This window comes from Leptosomus discolor, chromosome 3 (assembly GCF_034619465.1).
Source record: "Leptosomus discolor isolate bLepDis1 chromosome 3, bLepDis1.hap2, whole genome shotgun sequence".
In the NCBI taxonomy this organism is placed as follows: domain Eukaryota; kingdom Metazoa; phylum Chordata; class Aves; order Leptosomiformes; family Leptosomidae; genus Leptosomus; species Leptosomus discolor.
In genome coordinates, this window is record NC_141393.1 from 65923821 (window position 1) to 65949620 (window position 25800).

Consider the following 25800-nt stretch of genomic DNA (forward strand, 5'->3'; position numbering starts at 1 on the left):
ACCTGCAGGTTTGGATCAGGATAAACTCAGAATTAGCCACCAGAAATGTTTTACAAGAAACTAATTTTAAGGCCACAAAGCCAAGCTCACAAAAATAACACAGATACATCCAAGTTACAGGGCCTGGAGTGCCACTTGGCCTGCAGTAGTACTGAGATGCCATCTACAAGTCCCAGAAGTGGCATTTGTTTTCTTTCCACTGGCAGCTCCCTCACAAACACACTGCCCTTTTTGCCAACTCTTCTATGCAAGCAATAACTCTAGGCAGCTCATTACAGCAAGACTCACGAGAGCTTAACTGTGTAGCTACTAATCCATCCAGATTTACCCACGCTTATCTACACACCGCAGTTCAGTGCAATTGGCTGCGGTTAGCCACGTCGGCAGGAGCAGAATCGTGTTCTGTGCAGATTTCTATCGCCCCTTTGCAAGGGCTCATTGCCCTGGCACTGACCGCAGGGAACACGACATTATGTATCCAAATGTGCAGTGGGATGCCTGAACAGAACAGGAGGTTAACGGCTATAAGAAAGCTGTTTCATGCCTTAGGAAGAAGAAAAAGGAAAATAACAGGAGTATTTCTGCTCTTGATGCAGGTTTGAGCATGCAGTAGTTTTTAGGAAGCTGTGGAAGAGAGAGAAACATTAAATACTATCCGTGGATTATAAAATTCCACTGAGTTTTACTAGTGTAAAAATGCAAGCATGCTCCAAACTAACCCAAAAAGCAGATTTGAGGAGGGAAGGAAGAAAAAGAGATGAGAACATTAACTTTTCTACTCTAAACAAAATAGTCTTTTTCATTTCACATGAGGATAACTTAAATCAGTTAAACAGGAATATATTATGCAGAAACCTTGTTTTCTGTTTGCTCATCTTTTAAAATTTGTTCAAAATAATGCCGCTATTTACTTTTAGACAGAAGTTAGCTTAGACTAACTCATTTGCCCTGATCCCTGTATTTCCCAATTTCACCTTCTGTCTGGCCTAGTCTGACAAGGCTGATACTTACTCGGCTGACTACTGGAGAAACATGGAGCTCTCACATGGAAACAAAATAATCAATCACTATGTAATTAACAAAGTTACTCTTAAAGAATTATTAAGTTTTTTAAATGAAAGCTTTTACCATGATTATTGTTTTCACTATTGCTCAGCCTGTTTATACAGCACACAGCAAGGTGCTTTTAATACACTCTGGGATATTTTAAGCAGTAACTACTCCCCTTGCGAGTCAACACAAGTGAAGGGTGGGTTCTAATTTCTTAGTTGCTGCAGCTGGCAGCCAAGTACATTAACTGAGGATGCCACCATGAACATCCAGTGTTCAGTGCAATCTGAGATTTTTGTCACTCGCTATTGTTGTTGAGTAGAAATAAAGGGGCTCACAGGCTGATCTCATTAGCTGAAGTTTGGTCTCAACTGATGCCATTTTCAGCTGCCTTGTTATCAAAGTTTCCCACCCTATTTGTGCTAGCAAAGAATTGAATGGGTAGGGATATGGTTTCAGTGGTTTATTTCTCATTTTCCATGGGCTTCTCATATTGTTTTTCTAATACAATACATTTAGTCTTCTAATATCATTAAGACTTAAGACTTCTACTGGACACCAGCAGTTGTTCTAGATGTTACTATGGCAATGTCCACCCTCAAGCAGTTCATCACTTCTCTCATATCAGTGTTGGCAAGTGAGCATTCCTCAGCCTCTTCAGAGCAAAGCCAAGCGGCTTAGCATATAATATGGAACAATTTTTAAAATTATGAGAGCTTGACAAGAATCCAGTAGTGCTAAAATAATAAGATTCATCCAACAACTTTACACCATTAAAAATAAATGAAAGAGAATAATTCTCAATAGACTGTATAAATTAATAACTTAAGTGGCCCAAATTGTCACACAATGCATGTCACTCATCTTTCTTTAAAGAACAAGAGCACTAGTTACACACCTCAGAATATATTCTTCTAGCTGAAGCTAGTCTTAAAATAGATTTATCTTGCCCTTATAGATTGGATTCTGTCTTTGTTCTGTTGTGGGTTGCTTAATGCTCCTGCTGCAAGGTCTCTCTGGCACACACTCAAGTGCCAATCTCACGCCCAATGTCCTTCACAGGCAGCAAGACTTAGGAGTCCAGCCATTCAGTGCCTCAACACTGAATCTTCAACCGCCCATTTCACCTCCACTTACACGCTTTTCCAAACATACTTTTCCAGCAAAAGGCCTGCTAGTGATAAGAGCTCTGGTTTGCTATTTAAGCTGTCCAGGTACGACCTAGACATAAAGCAAGGAAGCACAGTCCTAGAAAAGGAACATCTTAGCCACTGACACTTTTAAACAGCATAGGCAGTTCAGATCTGAAGGAAACATACTTCTGAATGCCACTCCTTCAGTGGGACTTCACTGCTCCATGCAAGTCTCAGACCTCAGGACAGCACATGATAATCAAATAGCTTCTCTTTGTCAAAGAGCAGTCTCTTCAGAAAGGGGGTTGGCAGAGGCCCCCTTCTACTTTTGAACATTCTCTCAAGAACTTTCTCATTCAAGCCATGAGGTTTCCACCAACAACTGCCTGAGAAACCAGAGCAGTTGTACAGCCCACAGCACAGTCTTTTCTAAGAAAGCAGCACAGGTATATACAAGCTGATGGCTGTGCTACAGCTGCTCAGAGCTTCTCATTTATGCCTTATTTCTTGCATCCAAAAGAAGGCTCAAAACCACCACAAAAATATGCAGTTCTTAATGGGATTCACAAACCAACATGAAATTTCTACATACATTAATAGTCAGACAAACTTTCTTGAACACTAACGCCAAGGAACAAAGAGTGTGAGTGCATGACTAACTCTTTAGACAACAGTCAGTTGTGTAGGCTTGAGGAGCCATTTGTTTTTACAAACTGCCCACCGGTATAGTCATGGTGAAGACTGTCACTACATGGAATTTAGGAGAGATTCAGGTACAGACATGAATAGCAATTCAGTCTTTCTGTGAAGCTCTCATTAAGGTTTCTGCAGTACAAAATGGCATCCGAACAATTAAGACTGTATCACTCGGGTTTAAATCACTAGTTCTGCCAAAGGTTTGCTTTGTTGCCAGAGGCAAATCTTTAGGGCCTCACTCAGAAAAACACTTAAGTGTATGTGAAAATCATCAAGATCAACAGAATATATATAAAAACATTCTTAAGTGTTTTGCTTAACTACAGACAAAGTTTATTTGTGCTCAAGGTCTCCAGACTGGGAAGGAGGTGGTGTTTCCTGACTCCCATCCTTTCTTTACCCCTAGAGTAATAGCTGGATATTCTGGGCAGGATTATTTATCATCATATGAAGGCAGAGATACTGTAACAGTAGAAGTCCAATTGTAAAGATGTTAACACAAATATTATGGATTAATTTCTGGTATGATTATGTGGACCAAGACCCCAGTGTACTAGCTAAACTATATAAACACAGATAAAACTGTCCAAACATCTAACCTTAACAATAAACACAAGTTACCTAACAAAACAGCTTAGATGAAATTCCAGATGTCTCTCACACATGGTAAATTAAAATACTCTATAATAAAGTTCAGAGTACACTTCCACAAAGCTATCGTCATGTCAGAAAATAAAAAACAAAAACAGGAAAAAAATTTAATTCATTTCATTCTCCAAAGTCGCATCTTGCATTTACTAAGCTCTTTCAAATACATTATGTTGCTGATTAACAGTAATGCCTTAAGGCACAACGTTTTTCTGATCTTATGAGTTAAAGGAATGCTTTAAAATGTCACCGAGGCATACAATTCTTACTCAATGGTAACATCGGAAAGCAGTCTATAATTTAAAACACCACACTTCTAATTGGCAAAATTCAGTCAAGTAGGAAAAGCATGATGAATTTAGATCCCATCCTGAGTACAATGAAACTTCAAACAGTGCTGAAAAAATTAAAAACAGCTGAGCTAATAAAAAACAGACCTTACTTAAACAATCTTTCATCAAGTAAATTTCACCTACATTGTTACTCTTGGAATTTGGGAAAGTCAGAGGAGCCAGCGAGGTCTGAAGAGGAGATGTGAAAGGATATTTGGGAAGTATATAATATTTAGCAAATTAAGAAAGCAGACAGCCAAAGCCAGACTCTGACCTCAGTTATACTGGTGTAAATCCAATCTAACATCACTGACTGTAATGGAATTACTCTGGATTTACTCCATGTTAACCAAGATCAAAACCTGTTCGATGAGAGAGAACATCAAAGCGGAAAAAATGGTTTATATCTACACAATGGGACATTTCATTGCAAGTAACTAAGAAACCGTTTAATGCTATGTAGCTACAACACAAAAGGTGAGATAGGCTTGAGCCATCACACAAATATCCACAGCCAAAATTTCTAAAGTTTGAAAGGTTTTATGCACTTCAAATCTGCCTCTAAAAGCTTTATGCAAATTAAAGAGTTAATTCAAAACATGCCTCACTTATTTAGGGCTTTTCTTGTTTGCTTTTGTTTCATCTCAAACCATACCCTTTACAAGACAAGATTCATCCCCATGAAGTAGGTATGCAACAGTATCTCTTAAGTTGCTTCCCTCATACTCTTTACAGAAAGAAATTCACCCTCTCATACCACTTGCTAAGCTAGAGCTCCATCTCCATAAGCTACCACACACCTCTACACTGTGGAGTACTTCCGCACCTTCCCTCAAAAAGAAAAAAAATTGGTATATACCAGTATAGGTGGCTATGGTAAACCACCAGGAGCTTAAGAGATTTGCTCAAAGTGACAAAATTGCCAAATTCTTTAAAATGCAATTTAGCCAACACACATTGTTTTTATCTTCATATACCATGGTTTACTTTAAGTAACAGAACAATATTCAATTACACTTTCAAGGGTGGGGAAAGGGCTGAGTTTTTACAGTAACAACACGATTTCCACTTTTCACACCCTACGCATGAGCAACAACAGTAATATTTAGGATAAAACTTGAGATACAAAGCAGCCACATTTTTTTTCTCCCATTGTCAGCATTCACAGAGACTGTCTAGATTTGCACACATGCCAATCCTGTGTAACTCAATCTTTCCAGTTCAATTCAGTTAATTAGTGCTAGGGACACTCATTCCCTTCCCACTGCAGCTATGCCAGCTGAACAAACCACCAGCCCTGCTTTCCAGAACCATCCCAACACAAGTCATCACCTCCTCCACTTGTCAGCAAAGCAGTTCGTGCACAATTCTTTCTAACCAAGCTAGCAAGCTCAGAGAGTTTCAGCAGTCTCTGCTAACCTGGACCATTTTGGAATAAATCTGGAATTACAAAGCAGCACTCCTGGCTGGGATCAGAAAAGGCCATAACCTCAAAGACAAGGGAAGCAGATAGCAGTGCAAAGCAGTAATTTTTTCATCGAATACAGTTACACCTTTAAGAAAATGTATGTCCACAGATTCAGCCAAAGTTTCAGAGAACAAAATACCAGAGTCAGTTGCTCCAATTCAGACCCAGAACAAAGTTTGAAAACTTACTCATATGGCCAGTATGTGAAGCAAGAATGACATGTGTCCTTGCCACCACCCTCATCCATGCTAAGGCAAACATCAGGCACACTGAAAGTAGCAAGGGAAAGATTTCCCCATCATCTCCTGCACAAACCTATTTGTGGCTAACACAGCACTTCTTCCAGAGCAACATGTTGCCTTTAGCACCAACACATTTCATCACCAGGATCCAGTCTGCATATGCAAGATACTCCAGACTGCCAAGAAATCTTGAGATAAAGGAGAAAAGTGCTGAGAAGGGACATTGAACCTCTCAGAGGAAAGGGTCAATGGAAAATTTGAGGAAGGGATGGGCTAAAAGCAGAGATAAGATAAAATGATGTGGAAGTCTGACAGAATTAGGAAAGAAATTAAAACAATGAGTAAACATTTCAGGGACAAATAAGTGATTCGTGGGTTTGTGGTTAACACAGAGGACTGTGACTCAGGAGTAAGTCATATGAATTCCCTGTGCTTTGATCCAGCTTATGTAAAATTTAAGAGAGCAAGACATGACCAAAACAAAACAAAAACACCACACCAAAAAAACCCACTCATTTGAAATGCTGTAAGACACCAAGATGTAGGGTTTTGAGTAATATGTTGTTAAATCAAAAGGCAACACTCCTGGACATGCACCACCACCAAAGTACCATGTTACGTTCTCCAAATACTGTAGGAAAGCATCAAAATGTTATCCCAACCAGTGCACACCATGTCTTGCTTCAGCAGTCTACCAGATGCAATGCTGGGGCTTGGCTCTGCCTGTGCCACTTGCTGGGGGCTAGCAGTACTTCTGGTATTCAAACTCTGGTAAAGGACAGTAGTTAGTGTGTGCACAGTTGAAAGTCTCTAATTAAAACCCCAGTACTGTTGTGTTGGTGCTGTACAAGTTAAGTAACATAAAATGGAAAAGAAACACCACAATGTGATTTGCCCAAAGACTAGCAGCAATCATAGTCTCTCTACCTGGGTGCTCCAGCTATTGTTCTTTTATCTAAAACTGTGTGCTTGCCTAACCATTTCACCTATTTAAGCCTAAAAATATAGCTCTGACACAAAGTCACAATCTCTTGAGGATTTTAGTAAATAGAAATATAAATTAATATGGGGGCATAAAAGAAACCACAATATTCCTAGCTGTTCCAAGGCAGAGGACTTCATTCTTCCTGCACAACTTTCCTCCTCTTATGTTCCTCAATAAATTGTAAGTGCAAAAGCATATTAGTTCAGTGAACTAACTAAGACCTCACTAACTAAACAAAAAGCTCTGTCCTTTGGAAAACAGACTTGGACATACCATTGTACAGCTTAAGAGAACTCAGGAAATGTTTCAGTGATATTCAGCATCCCCAGAGACACTTAACTTCAGTTCATGAAAATACACTGGTGTCCAAAGCATGAAAATTACAATGGCTTCCTGCTTATACCCCCCACCACCCCCCGGGCTATGAATCTAATTTAAACAAGATGGCAGGAATCCAGCAGTAACCTATAGTCACAGATTAGAGCTGCTATCATGAACAAACAGACCAGACATTTAGCTGGGACTACAGCAACACAAGACATTCCTTCATTTTCATTTAATTATGCAAACCCACCCCCACTCCAGCAGTGTTTTCCAGTCTGAAAACCTGGGGTCCCGTTCTGCATTTGGTTACATCTCATTGCAGAACAAGCTCTACAGGTTGTAATTTATCCTATAGTTATAAAGGTGATATTGGGAATTTGGCTCTACTATATATAAGGCTACGTGAAATTGATTTTTAAAGCTGTCTTCGTATTTTGTAGTTCTATGGCTGGTAAAACAAACAGCAGAGGAAGGAAGCATTACAGCTCCTATGAAAACACTGAAGCACTGAAATACAGATATAAAGTTTGCTCCCTCTCAATTGCAATTCTGCAACAGGCTTTGCACTGTGAGGGGGGCCAGCTGTCTTCCGTAAGAGCCGGCTCACACAGGCACCTCGAAAGAATTATTTAAAATTCTCACTGCACAATGCTCACACATCCAAGTTTATTTTGGGAGTCCCACTATGTTATACACAGGCTCTGAACACTTAAGTGGTTGAGTCATTGTACCTAACGTGACACGCTAACTGTTGTATTACCAAGAGCATATGGCAAGGAAGCCACCATTCCAGAGCAAACAGACGAGACTGCTAATAGGGACACATTACTGAAAATAAATTCAACACTTTCAATTATCTTCTGCTGCATGTGATGTATGCAGCTTGTTGGCTTGGTGTCTGGGAACATGTCATTTTCAAATATGCATATATTTCACCAGTAACGTTTTGCAGATTGAAATCTGTGGCTAAGTATATTTTGGGAAAAGGGCTACAACTTGAGCAGAGTTGGAAAACTGCACAGTGTCTCTGTGAAGAGTGCCAAGGATGCCAAAGAAAATAAAGATGGAAGAATACATAGGATACAGAACAATAAGTTAACTTATCTTCATAAACACACACAGCCTGTTTACATTTGTAATACACATTAACAATGTGCTTCACAGTCCCCATTTGTGGCTTATCCCCACAGAGATTATCAGCCTTGTAGCTGCCAGTATTACTGCTTTAGCTTACACAGAATGGTCTCTGCTGAACACCCAAGGTTCAAACCCTGCTGACAACCTGTGGTAAGGGCAAATGATGTGCAAGACATTCTGATTAGCCACATCATTAGGCATCCACCAACATCCTCTGCAAAGCAGACTCGCAGAAGTCCCTCAGTTTGTGCTGGAGCCGCCTGCACAGGCTGCCTCTGAGCATTACTCAGTTTTAGCTCAAAATGCCCTACCAGGGGAAGTTCTTCAGCAGGGCTGAAGGTCTGGGGTCAGATCAGAACAAGGGAAGACAACATATTCATTCTGTGTGAGCTAGGCTCATCTGAGCACTCAGTATCCATATGGTAGGATGAAAAACAGTATGAAACAAATCTCAAGGACTATTATTTGGACAGTCAGACCCAGAGCAGGAAAAAGTTAGAAAGCCTCTCACTTTACTTCATACCTCCTAAATAGAGGGCTTCAACTGAACTAACCTTCGCTCCCTCTGCAGCCAGTGAAAGCAATGAGACCTCCAAAGAGTATTTAAAATTTCACAAGCGAGGAATTGCTCCATAAAGGTGCCAGTTTCTTTTTGCAAATTATACAAAGAGTCTTTGGGTAACTAGTCTCTCAGCTGAGGTTCTTCAGTTAAGTGCCTGAAGTGAAATGGGATTAACCCTGTCCCCAGTGTCATGGCTTTGTGCATCTTGATATAACATGATCCCATTCAAGTGCTTCAGGAACATGAAGTCATTGTGCTTCTCCTCTGGCAAAACCAGGGAAAAGCTCAGCTCCTGTCTACAGTTACCAAAGAATAGGTTGCACGTGTTCTTCAAAAAGCAACAAAAGAAGTTTAACCATAGACCACAAGGGGATATGCATGGCCTAAAGCACTCTGGTCCCGACTAAAAATACAACATTGCAAACTAACCCTACACCAAATGCAAATGTTGGACCCAGAATTCACCCAATGACAACTGCATAGCATGAATTCACAATAGGCATAACTGAAGGATCTCATAAATCAGATCTGAGAGCAACACACCTAAAACAGAAAATCCTAAACACTGGCAATAGTTATAAAAAATTAGATTCAACAACATAATTGAGGGGTAAAACATTCTCCCTGGCAATAGTAAAGAAAGCATATGAAGCAGCCAGCCCAGAGCACATTTCATTAAATCCATCCTATTTCTTCTAACAAAACTCTTGCATTATCAAGGCATGGTGAGCCAATCAAGTAACACTATCAGTCTCTTTCAACAGAAAACTTGTTTTGCCATTTGCAAACTGAAAAACATATGTTCTCAATATTTTCTCTGATGTATGCATCTCCTTCAAAACCAAAGACCACAGCATGTGCCAACAATCAAATCATTAATTGGAAAATATATACCAACTGGCATCTGAGGGCTTTCTCTGTCTAAAGGGTTCCTCTTGTCATTCTTTAGGCTACGTTCAAAATCCATTAACTAAATGAAATATCTGCTCCTTTTCCATACTCTGTAATCCATCTTATCCAGATCCTCAACTGACTGAATTGAATCCACTTTAGTATAAATTTCAAGCAGCCTCCAATACATACACAAAAAGAGTAAAGCACAAGTCAGAAAAAGACTACAGACACACATACCTTAAGTGCACATGGCATAACAGAAATAGCTCTGAGATTCCTAATAAGTTGGTACAGCAGGATGAAGAATGTCAGAGACACATAGCAAAGCATTGGCCCAACATAAACTCATTTTGCTCACTGTTGGTTAAGAAAAATTGAAGCACAATTTGCACCAGCAAATGGAGTCCCATCACTCCATGACTCCCTATACAGGACAAGTTTTGTTCACCCTCCTGCAGTTAACACGCAGCCCAGCTCTGTATCATGCGATATAGAGCTTCCAGAAAGCATGCGAACATGTCCTCCTGCCTGATCCAAATCAAGTTGGTAACGCTGGATGGTAGTGCAGCACATGGAGCAAGGACTAAGGATGACAGAGTCTCAGATTCAGCAGTCTTCAGTTCTTGGGGGTTTGGGTTTTTTTCCCCCTTCATTCTCCTCCGAGAACTCAAGCTCCTCTCTTCAGTAAAGGCATTCACTATTAATTGCCCAGAAGGCATTCTTTTTCATAGTTATCTTCTAGTATTGCCACATTCAAAGAGCAAGGTTAGCATTTCAAGAGGCAAATACAAGGTTAGCCTCCTTGTCAGCTTCCCTCTGTGTATTACAGTGACAATTCATCTTCCAATGAACACTATTGCCTCAAAGTGAGGATGTATATAATATTTGTGCCTCCCTACTCATTTCATTACTGCACATTCTCAGAAAATAACTGTTTTCTCCAGATGAGAAAAAGACAGAATATAGCAATCAATCTCAGGGAGGGACAGCTTAGTCATAGCTTAAAAGCACTTGAGGATCTGCATCAAGTATCTGCTTTTTATAAATTATTAGAAATTTGATTTGTGGGCATTTAAACTAATTCAGTAGATGCATACATCATCAGAAATTCCTCTTTTCATTCCATACCATAGAGGTCCCATCAAGACTTACAACCAATGTGGCCTACTGTTAAACAATTACTGAACATGAATAGGATTAAGTCAGCTTCTATACAGGATTGTGCGGAAACACAAGCCACTGTAACCTTTGAGAAATAAATTCAAAGCTGGGGAAAAACAGCCCTGCCGAAGGACTTGGTGGATGAAGAGCTGGACATGAGCCAGCAATGTGCACTCACAGCCCAGAAGGCCAACCATACCCTGGGCTGCATCAAGAGAGGTGTGGCCAGCAGGTCGAGGGAGGTGATTCTGCCCCTCTACTGTGCTCTGGTGAGACCCTACCCACAGTGCTGTGTCCAGCTCTGGAGCACTCAGTACAAGACAGACATGGACCTGTTGGAGCAGATCCAGAGGAGGGCCACAAAAATGACCAGGGGGCTGGAGTACCTCTCCTGTGAGGACAGACAGAGAGTTGGGGTTGTTCAACCTGGAGAAGGCTCCAGGGGAAGACTCCATGGAGATCTTATTGTGGCCCTTCAGTACTTAAAGGGGACCTACATGAAAGATAGGGGCAACTTTTTCAGCAAGGACTGTTGTGACAGGATAAGGAGTAATGGTTTTAAACTAAAAGAGGGCAGATTTAGGCTAGAGAGGTGGTAGAAGCCCCATTCCTCGAAACATTCAAGGCCAGGTTGGACAGGGCTCTGATCAACCTGATCTAGCTAAAGAGGTCCCTGCTTACTGCGGGGGGGTTGGACTAGATGACCTCGAAAGGTTCCTACCAACCCAAACTACTCCATGATTTTGTAATTCTATGAAAGCCTCATTTGCTAAACAACAGTAGTAATAATTATTGGGACAGAGTAACATTGGGATGCATCACTAACACACTACAGAGCTTTTCACTAATTGTCACTACTTGGAGCTGGGGATAGAAAAGCAAAATAGAACAAGTAGCTTCTATATAAGTTCAGTAAGCAGCAATTTCAAATGTAACATGAAAAATAACTCATAAAGCAAAGCAGAAGAGAATGACATATTTGAGGCATTATTGCTTTTTTCCTAAGGAAGAGACAATCTTCCTCCCTTGGGGGTGGGGAAGAAAGGAGAAGGAATTTACTGTTGTGGATACCTTCAGGGCTGTACAGGCAGAGTTAAGACAGTAGAAAAATAAGTTGTGAGTGATGCTCTAGTATGTTTTTGAACGATGTCACAACATTTTGGCTATCTCAGATTTTTGGAGTTTCTGGCACTGGCAATTCTATCATCTGTAATCTGTATGAACAGCTACTTTTCAAGGGACCCCAGATAAATCCTTCCAGAGGAACAAAAAAATAGCTATGTAATCACATGAATTGATTTTATAGATATCACAATGTCTCCATTAAGGATAACAATAAGGTTTCAAAACACTCATGTCACACACAGTCAGTATGGTTATCACAGAAGTCTAAGAGATGGAAAATATCTGTAGGTGCTTTAGATTTTATCCTTATCAACTTCGAGTTGTCCACTATTACATAGTATTGGTAATTGTCATTCAACTGACAACACTAACAATACATCTTAGTAGTAGTAACAACAATATAGAAGCAGTATTTGACCTTTAAGGAAACAGAGTATTTCCTGCTGAAATTGTCAATGGTGAAATCATAAGCAATAGTAATACTTCAAACAGTTATAGCACAAAAGGGCAGATTTAACAGTTATGACACCTTGTTCTGGTTATTGTTTGTCTTTGGTCATATCAAGACAGCACTGAACAGTTGTAAATTTACATTGCATCTCCTAAAACAAGAAAGAAAAACTCAAAACTTGGACATACACTCATTATTACTGTCACTATACACCTAAGGTCCGAAATAAACCAACCCCAAAAACCCCAAACCTTACACAACCTTGACATTTTCAGATAGGAAGTTCAGAAATTTCTGAGGCCACCAAAGAACATTACTCTGAAAGATCAGCCATGACAACTTCAACGTGATATTCTGTGATGCATTTGTAGAGCTACTGCACCAGAAAAGGGAGAGTGGACTTAGTACATTTTTTTCCCCACTTTGGATTTTGGGAATATGAAATCCACTCAACTCTCAAAGACAATTATTTGAAGTGGAAAGTACAAATTTTTTTGCCTCTGATCTTACTCTTACCAAACAGTTGGGGCAACCCTACTCTTTCCTTCCTATAAAAACCATGGGATTTTGGCAAAGAGTGTTTGCAAAACATTTGCCCACAGAACCTTCATTGCCAAGCATTTTATTCCTCCTTGTCAACCTAATAATTTGTCTCGTTCAAATATTAGACAGCATTAAAACAGTTTTACCTACTGAGGAAGGTAAGGAGATTCTTCCTTCTCTGGACAGCAAGAGCTACTGCCCAAAGACAGGCAGACCTCCCCAGAACCCACCAAGTCCTCAGTACCTGACGGGCAGAGATTCCCATTTCCATCTCACTGTGTGATTTGCGGAATACAGATTGACACGAGTTCTCTCCAGGACACAGGCACATAGTAGCAACCCACTGAATCTTTCTCTTTCTTAAGCAAAAGATATACTGCAAAACACCAGCAATGTCCCTCCCCCACCTCTTCTCTAACCCCTCTAGTTCCATCACAGGCTACTCAAAACTCAATTAAAAAACACTGTATTACACCCACATAGTGCTGAATGTTACCCACTGAAGTAATTAGGAAGTTTGTATCACATCACAGCATGGCTTATAACAGACCAACAGCAAATAAGTGCCATTATTTACCACAAATGCCATGGCACCAACAGGTCTACCTGACCCCCAGAATAAGAACTGCAAGGGAACAGGACACCACAGGAGCTCCCAGACTTTTCTCATGCTGCCCCCATCGCTTGTACAAACACTACTTCTGTGGCACTGGCAAATTCAGATACCAGTACAAAATACCACATTTCCCTTAAACTTGTCCTCCCTGCTTTGAAAACTACTGCCCTATAGTTTCTCCACAGCCACGTTCCTGTTCTTTAGTAAAACTGACTTGAAGCCTTGAAGTATTTCTTCCCCCACCCAAAGGAAGCAGAGGGAATCCTGAAGACAGTGACCTTCAGGCTATATCAGAAGAAGCATTCAGCTTCTCCTGAATGGGAAAAGGTTTCAGACAAACAATTTATATACATCCAGCCTTTACCTGAGAAGTTTAACAGACACCCATAAATCAGAGTACAGCCTGAAGCCAAAGACCTCAAGCAACAGAAAAATGCGAAAGGGTAAGTGCAGGGCAACATGCTGTAGAAAAGCTATCAGAGCTATCAGAAGAGTCTGATGTAAGAAAACTGCTGGGCAGTGAAGAGGCAGTGATACTGTTGACCTGTAGATACAGAAGTGACAAAGCTGTGGCTCATATTGGGAAGACTAGCCATGCAGACACTGCAGCTGAATTAAAACCAGGAAGAATTTCAGCTGAGCAGGAGTGGAAGTTTTTTGCCACACTCAGAGGACAATTTATTCTTCATCACTCACAAGTGTCTTTTTCAAGGCAGAAATGAACATGTAAAGGAAAGCTTGTGCTTCTCCATTTCTGCACACAGCTTTCCATTTGCCTTTATTATCCATTTGTATAACCACAATACTTCTTATATTAGGAAGTATGAAAGATTTTATTCCCATTAATAGCCTAATTTTAATTTCTTATGTTCCTCCTCTGGAAAAACCATTATTTCTTCTTCATCATAATGTCTAGAAAAAAAAGCTATCAAACCTGCAAAAACCAAAGTTCTCAGACCTTTCATATAACCTTCTGAACTTGTTCCAAGCTAGCATGTGGCTCAGCAGCCTAACCGTTGTTACGAATATGGCATTGGAAGTCTGTTAAATAAAGGAGACCCCAGGTTATAAAGTTAAACATAATTATGTGCCTTTATGATATATGATATAATCAGAGCTTTGCTCTTAAAAAAAAAAAAAAAAAAAAAAGAGTGGGACAAAGGAAAAAAAATAATTGTATTTTTAGTTCTCCTACACATTTACTATGTGACCCTAGGTGGATGACTTAAGTTCAATGCTATTTTCCCATCTGAACAAAGCAGTATTAACCTTTTGCCTTTTCTCACACAGGCAATATGTTGCCTATCTGATTTGTAAAAAAAAAAAAAAAAAAAAAAAAAAATAGAAAAGGGTTAGGAAAACAATTAGGAAATGCTCATATCAGAGATTTGTAGACATGCAGAGTCTGATGTTTACAAGAGGCAAACATCATCCTGGGCACTAGGAAGTCCAGAGGTTATATATCCCCTTCATTTTTCTTGTACTTAAAATTAATTACTGGAGTTTGCTTTATAAAATGTCATTCACACTAAAGGAATGCTTGATTAAATCATACAGAGTCAGAGTTACTAGTGGTATAATTCCATTAGCTTCACAGAAAAATACTAGGGATGAATTTGTCCTTTTAGGCTTATTTTCCATTCCAAAATTCCTTAATGGCATAAAGAAAAAAAAAAAAAAAAACAAAACAAAACAAAACACAGAAAAGCTGGCCACAGATGTTAAGTGAAGACATTCTGAGTCCAGTCCCATTTCCACAGGATACAATGGGAGTTAGTAGGAGATCAGGACACACAACACGCAACAAAAGCATTTGCTGATCTTAAGCTTTAGCTCCAATTCAAAGTTTTCCTGTGCCAACTCTCCTTAATTTGGGACTTGATTTTTTTCAGTTTTTCCATTGAACACAAGTCTGGCAAAAGATTTCTTTGTCAACAGCCCTTTTCACTATCTACAAAACTTCTGTGATCATGTTTAGGCATTGAAAAACCACAACAGAAAAATTCCTGTAATCTGTTAAAGCATTGCACATGCTTACACACGAAGCAAAATCCAAAACACAAGGCTTTTTCAAAATGGAGATCTCAGCATACCACCAGAAGGTACAGTGGTATCAGAATGTGAAACCCATTACAATGTTTTTCTGTAAGCCATAATTCTATGCCAAAAACCTCAGGTTTGGTACTAAAAAGTATACTTGTTAATTATCACTGTTCTACCAAAAGACCGTAGTGTTGGCAAAATACCATTGCAATAGTCATAACACTACATTTAAATCTACCATCAAAGACCACCATGTGTTGGCATATCACAATGCAGCATTAATATGCAGCACTTTGGTAACAATGTAGTCCAGTAGAATATAGAAGGGTTTTTAAGTAATTCAGCTGTACCTTGTACGATGACAAATACCCTTCCAAGACAGATTCTTGTATCGTTTTGTTGAATACACTCTACCTCTCAACAACTCTTTCTTTACGGTGCTTAGAAAGCACTTGAGCTGTTTCACTAGCCAGTACAAATCAAGCAGCACTGCAAAGTGAATGACTGGGGCACTGTTCAGCATACACTGTACAACATAAATTAGGAAAACAATGGAGTTAAAAGCCAAATCCACACCAACTTTAAGTTGTAATTACCTACCAATAAAGAGTGCATCTAGGATCAAGACAGCTTTATACAAAGATAAGCTCCTTGGATCTGAGGTCCAACTATATGTTGCACTCCTTGGAGAGTCCTATTTGCCTCATGGACCACAGTATCTCACAAAAACATCAACAAAATTTGTCTGTGGGGCAGCTACATATAAAGCTCTTTCTTGAAGAAAAATTATCAGCTAAGTAAATAACCCTGCATCTGGGGAAGAAAAAAATAATCTCATACTCATCAATATAGTCAAGCAGTCTCCAGAAAGAACACTAGGTAAATGAGATGGACACTGTGAAATACAAGTCAACCAATATTTTTTATTAGATTTTTTAGAAAAGTTACTTCTCTATAGATTCAAAGAAAAAAATTGAAGAAATAGTCACAACAGTATTTCTTGCATTTTCCTTTCAAGTGCCTAGGCTTGGTCATCATCAGATGCAACATACCAGATTACCAGCAGTCTGAACTGCTACATCCATAAAATTCAAGACACTGGACTGTGGTATGTCCTAACTCTAAGAAGGACATAGAGAAATACTTCTCAGAACCTAAGGCAAAAGGAAGTTTAAAATTATACATTCTCCACTTTCAGCTTTACGACCTCACAAGTTATCCATCATGCTATAAAGTAAGGCCCCCTCCGGCTGTGCAGGGAAGGGGGACTTCCATATAGAGAAACGTAACAAGATATACCAATATATATTTGCCAGCAGTTGTCATATAGGTTAGCTCTCTGCAGGTTTAAGTTTCAGCTACTCTACTGAATGAAACCTAACATTTGCCAAGGAAAGGGATCTCCTGTGGAGAGGGAATGGGGGAGGAGACAAGGAAGCAAGAAGTCTGTGAGGGGGAAAAAATGTGAATCAAGAAGAGGAAGGTGGCAGTGGATTTATTGCTAGCGGGATATGTACAGAGCAAGAAGGTGGTGGTACAGTAAAGGATGATTAAAAGAACCAGTCTGTAACAGAAGCAAAGATCCTGGAGAGCCAGCTAAAACAAGAGGGTCAGGGATATGGGAGAAAAGGAATAAAAAGGAGAAAAAGTGCAGAAGAAAAATGGAATGAGGAAGAGAACATGTGGCACGAGAAAGAAAAAATTAACTATTGAAACAAAGGATTTGGAAGTGTCCTGTGACGAAAGCTAAGCATTGGAACTACCCATGATACAACAGCTGGAACTTCCTTCTACCAAGGCTGCACAAGAACAAAGGGCCATCCACACAAACGGGCAAACTAAAAGTGCCCCATGTGCCTGCTGGCATGGTTAGTATAGATACCCACGCGCTCTGAAAGAGAGAACTATCAATTCTTACAGTGAATCACTCTGGTGAGCAGAAAGGGAAGATGTATAAGGTGTGGTTATAGAGAGAAAATAAAAGCAAAATACTCCCAACCCACCATGATTTTCTGCCCCATCCAAGGAGTTCTATGAGCTTGATTTTCCAAAAGGATATAAAAGAGTTCTAGACTCTACACTCGACCAAAATCTTTTCCTTCTTGCCAACTTCTGTGGCATGACACTTTTTAAGTCCCATATGTTTGTTCCATAAAGTAACAAAAAGGTCGAGTGGGAAAAAAAAGAGAAAGCAACATGAAAAGTGAGAACAGTAAGGTACATAAAAAGACTCTTTTTTGACAGGACACTGTGATACCGCAATGATGGACTCTTTATGAAAAAAAAAATAAAGAACCTATACACGTTTATAGATAATACAGCAGCAAAATTTGCAAATGAAAGTTTTTCTCTAATTTTCCAAGCATTTCATTTAAGCTATTTAAGCAAACATGTATCTTGTAAGCAAAAGTATTTATGACTGAGGGGAAATAGAGGGGGTGTCTGTTTTCATTTAATGACATTCCTGCAAAAATTGAACTCTTAAGAACTAACTTCTGGTATATCATATCCTGAGATATTCCATGGAAACTAGAACCAGAAAGGTAATTTTCAATGGCTTTTTCACACTCGATTTTTTTTTTTTTTTCTTAAAGAAAATGAGTTTTTACTGCATAGTACAGCACACATCACCAGCCTAGGGCATCCTGTTCCTATTTCCTCTTCAAGTCACTAGAAGATATTTGACAAGAAAAGAGGAAGAAAGCCAGAGAAAAGGGATGGGAAGGGAATAGAAAACAGATGCTGAAAGAGAGGAACGCATGATATACAGCAGAAAGAAAAAAGGTAAAATAAGGGAAATAAGACTCAAACCAGAAAACACACCATGTAAAGCTTCTGGGTCATTTCAGTGCAAGTTTATGAATGTAAACATGGGACAACAAGACCGGAGTAAAAGTGCAACTGTATTATGTACATTCATAACCATATCCCCACAGAAGGGCGTTGAAAAAAAAACTTAGTAGCTTCGTTACTAGTATATGTGGTCTCTACTAGGACAGGAGGTCACCGAAGCCACTTCAGCTCGTATCAGAATTACTAAGATGAGTGGCTGATCCCCTAAACTACTCTTTGGTGCATACAGTGCACCTGGAGTCCACTTCAGTTTATCCTGAAGGTTTCCGGAAGGTCTGCTGGTACTTGTCTGCACGGAGACAGGGAAGGGGTTCAGAAAACGGTACTCGCTCCTGGTAAGTTACCGCAGCAGAGACCCGTGTGGCCAGCATGGCCAAGACGTGGCAGAAACACCTATGCTCCAGGCTCCTGGAAGCGCAGGAAACCCAGCCCTTTGTAACAGCCGCCCCGAGCAGGACCTCCTCCGCTGTCCCGCCCGGGCTCCCCGGCTTTCCTTCCCGCCCCCGCGCCCACCTCGGCGTGTGCCGCGCTTCGTGCTCCGGCAGACGGCGGCGGGGCCCCCGCGCCCCTGCCCGGTTCCCGCCCGCACCTTCCACGGAGGGACCTCTACCTGGATCGTGGAAAGGCACCAACGCGAAGTTGTAAAGCGGTCTCTTCGGTCTTTTTAGCGACGTCTCCAGGATCTTGGATGCCCCCTCGATCACTTGCACCAGGTCGTCGTACATGGAGCCGGTCACATCAAACACGAACGCCAGGGTGGAAGCTCCCTCCGGCACCGCCTCGCCGCCGGGCTCCCTCTCGGCGCCGGGCTCGGGCGCAGCGCGGGGGCACAGGGCGAGCAGCAGCACGGCGCCCAGCCCCGCTCCCCACGCTCCGCTGCCCCCGCGGACAGCCATTGTCCCCTGCAGCCTGCGCCGCTCCCGCGGCGGCCGAGAAAGGCGCTCGCAACGCCCCGCCCGGAGCAGCACAGAGACCAGCGCCCACCGCCCGCCCGCCCGCCCGCTCCCCTCAGCACGGAGGGCAGGAAGCGCCGCAGCTTTTGTCTGCGCGCAGCTACGGCCCCGCTCCGCCTTTCTTATCGGGCAGAGCTCGGGCAGCGCCGCCCCGAGGGAGAAGGCTGAGCCCCGTCCATGCCGGGGAGTGCGGGAGCTGCCGCCGGCACGGCAAGGCACGGCACGGCACGGCACGGCACGGCTGGGCTGAGACGGGACCGCCGCCTCAGTAGCCCCGGCAGCGGACTGAAGCGGCCGCGGCCCCGGCCCCGCCTCCCGTGGCCCGCCGCGGCCCCGGCCCTCACCTCAGGGCCCCCTCCCGCAGCGGTCGCTAGCGGGGCGGGCTGGGGCTGGGGCCGGGGCCGCCCCTCGCCCTTCGCCGCCCCTAGCCGCCCCTCGCACCTGGCCGCCTGCTGTCTCCCCGCTCCGCCCTAAGCCGCCCGCCCCGGCGGCCGCCAAGCCCCGCGGGGAAGCCTCCCTGGCGGGAACTGGGGGCCGGAGAATGAGGTACCGACCTGCCCATCACGTGCCAGGGGCTGTGCCCACACCTGCCGGGGAGGTGAGGACGGTGGTGCCGACCCGACCTCATCCCTAGCAGGACAGATGACTGTATTTATTGGTTTATTATTATAAACGCATGGTACGAGACTGAAATCGCTCCTCCATGCACCGCTGCTGACGGTCCAGTTACCCTTCCAGAACCACTACCTCAGACCCAGAGGCTGGACCTCCCGAGGCCCCTTCCAGCCTCAGTTTTCCTCAGCTCCTATGAACGTATGCTTACAATGACTATTAAAGTGGGTGGTAAAGACCCCAAAATGTGTTCAGGACCTTGGTTCCAGGCACTGGCAGCCTCTGGTGCGAGAAAAAGTCTGGACAATGCAGAAAATGAAGCGGCCAGAGAGATGTTTCAACCCTGCTCAGGTGATGGAAGAGATTAAAGGCTATCTGTTTCAGAGCTCTGTAGGTGTTTAAGAATGCAGCTACATCCCAGCAGGCACCTTTTCAAAATCCGATCCTAGGTGGCTGACCCAACGCCGCACAAAAGGACTCGGGGGAGAGCCAGAAGCTGAATCCATGTTGCTCCAGCTCACCTCCATGCTGCTTTCACAAGCCTCCCTTCCCATCCGCTACATAGTGTGCTGCGGGGAGCAACGAGATGTCATTTTAAACACCAAGTGGGAGGGAAATCACATCCTTTGTTTTCAGTGGGATGAGTAAGGTGGATGAGGCGCACAGCATTTCGTGCAGCTCAGAAAGACAGACCATGAAGCAGAATTTACCTCATTAGTTTCCCTCCTTATTTTACTAATCTTAAAATTGGTGCTAAAACTGCGCACTATTGTGAAAGGAAAATTAGTCATGTAGAAACATTACTTATCCTAATCAAGTTATAAGCCTGGAATTGAATTATAAAAAACAGATGTTTACATTTTTTCTCCCCTTCAGCACTGATGTCATGAGAAGGAAGCACATAACCAGAGCTGTGCAAAGCATTCACAATAAAACCCCAAACCATGGAAAACTTGCCTCATCTGTAACTCCGCTAGCAGAAAACTCAGACCAGGTTTGTCAAAAATATTCACAAATCTTGTAAGTAGAGGTGCATTCAAGCAATAAAATGGGAACATTTATCTTGAACCCTAGAGACTGGCAGTACTTGGATTTAAGGATTTTCTTTAGACCTTTATGAAGATGACCCTGTTACATATTTCCTCACAAAGAGAGCCATCATGTTCTTTCTGTCTTAAATTATTTCTCATTTAGATGTAAACAAGCTAGAGCAAACCTAGTGTCTCTATAAAAAACCAACCTTCTTGGACACATGCTGCTGCATCGCTAAAAAATGTCACTTAACATGGGTTTTAAGGTACCACATAAAGAAAAATCTTTATTTCCTAACACGGAAACTGGTATTTATTTTGGTTGCCTACACTTTCCACTATAAAATATTCTCGAAGCTTGGAAGCTCTAACACTATTATTCACAGCAGGCCTTTGAAATTTGCAGGAAGAAAGCCCCATAGCAAGAGGAATGATTTTTTTTATTCTCCAGTGAAATTATTTTCATACTTTGCCAAAGAATCATCTATTGAAAAAAAAAGAAAATCACTATATTCCTTCTGACATGCTCTACAGTAAAGTTTTGACAGCATGCCAGAATAATAATGAAGCACAAACACTCTGAGGTCAGGCCCATGCCACTGTCAAAGCACACTGTAGCAGAAACACCTGGATATTGGGCGGGGGGGGGGGGGGGGGGGGAGCAGGGGAAGGGAGGGGAGCCAGGTCAAGGTACACCCAAGGGAGGAGAGGTCCCCTGCCTCCCCACAGATCTAGCTTTGCCACAGCAGGCTACCACCTTCAAGTTTTTCAACAGAGTCTCAGCATCTCTTTTGTATGCAGTGATATTACAGTCGTCTTTGACACTTACTTCCTAATTCTGAGCATTCCTAACTGAACCTTGATATTTTTTTCATGCCTGTTTTGGGGCTGGAATTAGGTATTTTGTTTGTGCAATTTGGTAGCATAAAAGAATTCAACAAATGTGGACTTGATTATCTAATTCCTTCCCACCACACTCATATACTGACACACAGAGTGCAAGCAAAGTGTTACCCATCTGGACTAGATGACCTTTAAAGGTCCCTTCCAACCCAAACTATTCTATGACGGTATATTTATCCTGGATAGTTGTAGATTATTAGATGAAGTGGAGTAATGAGTTAAGTCATTTAACTCCTTCTCTCTTCCTAGCTTGTCTCAAATATAAAAAGCATAAAATTTGTAAGCTGTGGGGAAAATACGCTAGTTTAGAATATTGGGAAAGGAACAAAGTACTTTTCACCCTTTGGGTTTGTGTCTGAACCTCCTCAATTTTGTAATTTGCAGCTAAAAATTATTACTATCCAGTGACTGCTAATGAAGAAAGAACTGCAGTTTCATTCTCATTCATTGTAAACAAGCATCCACTTCAAAAACTGAAGTTTCCATCTGAAGAATATCAAAATGATTGTTTTTAAAGCTGATGCTACTGTAATTACAGAGCAAACTGCTGATACTAAAACACATTCTCCTCCTGGGATCCCATGGACCACTCTCAGCAGGCTGCATCTACCAGAGCTCTTTCTCACGAAGCCTCTTTTCTGGTCAGCAAGTTCTGCACGTATACCAGATACTCTAGTTTTGTCACAGACATTTGACAATATTTTTTTCCCTTTGAAACTCCATACACATTTAAGGCTTTGATTCCCACTCCTCCTCAAAGTCCCATCCCTTCTTTTTTTTTGTTGTTTTTTCCTCTCCTTTTCTTTGTTTGAACTTGATTATCTGTTGTGGAAAATGAGAGAATCATTCATGTTTGTTTTGGGTATCTCACTGTGGCTGTCTGTGAGAAGAACGGGTATTCTATAGTAAGGTTTCTCCAGTTCACAGACAGAGCATTTTCTTAGCCAGTTTTTAGTCCTGTCTTTGTATATTATGTATATAGACACTTTAGACCTGCATTTGAGAGGTACAGCCTTGTAATTACCAAAGCCATTCACTACACTAAAACTGAAAATAACATTTTAGGTCTCAAACTTTGTGCTTTAAAGTAGCGTGCACACTCAACCTATGCTGCTTTCGGGAAGGATAGGGTTAAAATGCCATCCTAGGTGAGGAATGCTAAAACAGGAATTAGCAGGTATACTGAGAAGCCTAAAACAAGGTAAGGCAGCTCACTAGAGCTGCTGCTAACAGATCTGCAAGGAAAGATAAACAAGGAGCAGGAAAGAGAAAGGACTGATAGATCCTTCTTTGGCTTTATGTGGCAAAATCTTCACATTCATCTACAAAGACCATGAAAAGATCAGCACTACTTTTGTGGCGAGATTTTGTCATGTGAGTACCGTTATATGATGAGAGTTCAAACTCCAAAGTGATCAAGTAAACACTGACCTTTTTCCAGCCAGTGACTTCTATTTTTCAGCTGCGCAGCTAGTCTCACATTTTGACAGTATGCTTTTAATACTCGTCTTTCCTCTCTGTGGCCAAGACATTTTGCTTGATATGGTTAAAAGCTCTGCTGCAGACAATGAGATAGACTTTAGACCCAATAATCTCGATGCCTCTTAGTGTTTTAGTCACAGTACATCTTCCTGTGAGATACATTACCTTTGCCAACAATACAAAAACTATGATTTAATATAAAAATGGCATGCATGTTACTTTTGTTTCACTTCTGGCTTTTGAATCTTCAGAGGGGTCACATATTGTAAGTTTTCTCCAAAATCCACATGACTAGAAACCACCTGCTTTTGTTAAGAAAACAAACCCCAGGATTCTAGCATGACCACCTCTCTGTAGGAACTGATGCTTTTATTAGATAATCCAGATTCTGAAGAACTGCAAGTTTCTGATCTACACTTTTCCAAAAGGTTTGTTTGACTATGAAATCAAGCTACAGGCTATATTGCCTACTGCTACCCTTCAGGTATCAGCGTAAAGAGATAAGCTGGAAACAGAATTGTATTTTGAACTGTTCACACCTATAATGTCTTGCTGAATTCTGACCATCCTGTATTTTATGGTTACCGCTTCCTTTTTAAACTCAGTCTACATCATGAGCCCATCAATGCTGGAATTTTTCATGGATTTGACGATAAATGCTTTCAGAAAAATCAGAGCAGACAGCTGAATGCTAGCGATTCTATGTGTTCAACAAACCTTTCTAGATGACAGACAGTTTTTAAAGTAAAGGTTGTAAAAATGAGACACTTTTAAGATGGTCATGGTTTACATTGTAAAGAATCTAGAAGTCCCACAGAGATAATCTTTTGCCATTTTCAATCTTCTTTCTCTGCTCCACAGAAATTTGCTTAAATATAAATGTCAGCTTGATTCACAGTTCAATGCATTTCAAAATATCATGTAATAGTGAAAAAGAGCTAGACACAAGCAGTAGGTAGCTGTAGCAACTGGAGTAGTTCGTTTAATAAACCGTGTGCCTGAGCCAAGACACTGTTTCACCCTGCTGTAGCATTGAATCATCTCTCATCTGCAAGGTGACACCAGTTTGCTTTTGGTTATAAAACATTTGTTTTATAAAACAGGTCATCCTGTGGTCATGACATAGAAGTAAAAGTCAGGGGCCAAAGGTTTTGTTTCTGGCTCAGAAGCAGACTTGCTGCCTTTATTAATACAATTATGTATCAAGACCAGGACCAAGTGAGGACCTGCTCTGCTACTTCCTTGCTTACTTGGAAAAACAAGATCAGATAAAATGACAGACAGAGAAACAGAATAATCAAAAGTATGGGGCCCGTACCTACTGGACAAAACAGTCTTGATACTTTATCAATCTTTATTCTCTGCATTAAAGCCTAAGCACTTGCTAGCACAAAGTACAAACATTTTTCTAATCAACATATCCTTACAAAATCTGTAGGCTCCATAACCTTCAGCTCTATAGTTCCCATCATAAAAATGAGGAATGAAAGCAGAGAAGGAATAAATGACTTGCTGAAAGTCACACAGGAAATCCGTAGCACAAGTAGTGAGGAACACAGACCTAAATTTCACCTCGCTTATGATCATTATTCTGCTTTCTCTGAACCTCAAGATTCTTTGGCACCAAAAGGGGATTATGCATCTCTTTCTCTCTTGAATGTTTGCAGGGAGGGAAACACGAGCAAAATACAAACCACCTTTTATTTGCTGTAGAGATAGCCTTGAAAGTGAAAGTATTCTGTATTTCAGTAAAATTTTTCCACTGCAAAGTTTCATAAGTTTTGCTAGTCTCTTTCAAAGGTTTTATAGCTTCTACCACTGACTAAATTTTTCCTCATTATTTGCAAGATGTTTTGTTGGTATTCTCTTGACTAAAAAGACCTCATACTCAGAATCACTTCCATTTTTTAATTGCAGTCGAAATATTGCCAGTTTTAGAAATATCTACACCATGTCTGAACAGCTACTAAGGAATAAACTTCTTTTTAATCTATATCAGAGTGCTATTTCAATAAGTTAAATATCTAATGGGAAAGCTAATGTATTTTCTTATGAAAACAATGGGAGTAGTATCATACACTGAAAGCAAAAGAAGAACCATGCCATGAAGATCATTTTTCAAGATAGCTCCATGAAGATCAATAAATCTTACACTTGAATTTTTAAATTTCTGCACATGGGAAATACATGCTAATTATTCACAGTTACAAACTACTTTTACCCACAGTCATGTCATCCTGCAAACCTTACCTGTGGTTGTATATTAAATAAGGTGCATGAGCCAGTGTAGGCTTCATCACACCTAGAATGTAAATAATCTCCACTGACCATAGATGTTCATATGCAGCCTAAGCACCTTAAGCTCCTTTTCCAGTCTGTGGACATCAGATCAATATAATGAATGTCAGCTAGGCCTTAATTTATTGTTAATAAAGACAGTCAGAGGTGACCAGCTCAGACAGAGACGTCTATACAGCAGGTACCTACAGCCTATGGGTGATGAATGCCACCTATACAATAACAGTTCTATGCAACTGTGTGTCCCTACTGTTTTAC

The 25800-nt window shown here is 41.2% G+C and overlaps 1 protein-coding gene across 1 annotated transcript in view; it reads right to left on the reverse strand.

Moving 5' to 3' along the window:
* HMCN1 (hemicentin 1) overlaps positions 1-19159 on the reverse strand; it is a 223361-nt gene extending 204202 nt beyond the window's left edge. Inside the window, exon 1 of the mRNA XM_086463037.1 lies at positions 18874-19159. Within this exon, the coding sequence (XP_086319163.1) occupies positions 18874-19159 (286 nt within the window). The remainder of the gene's footprint in view (positions 1-18873) is intronic.
* Positions 19160-25800: the final 6641 nt, after the last annotated feature.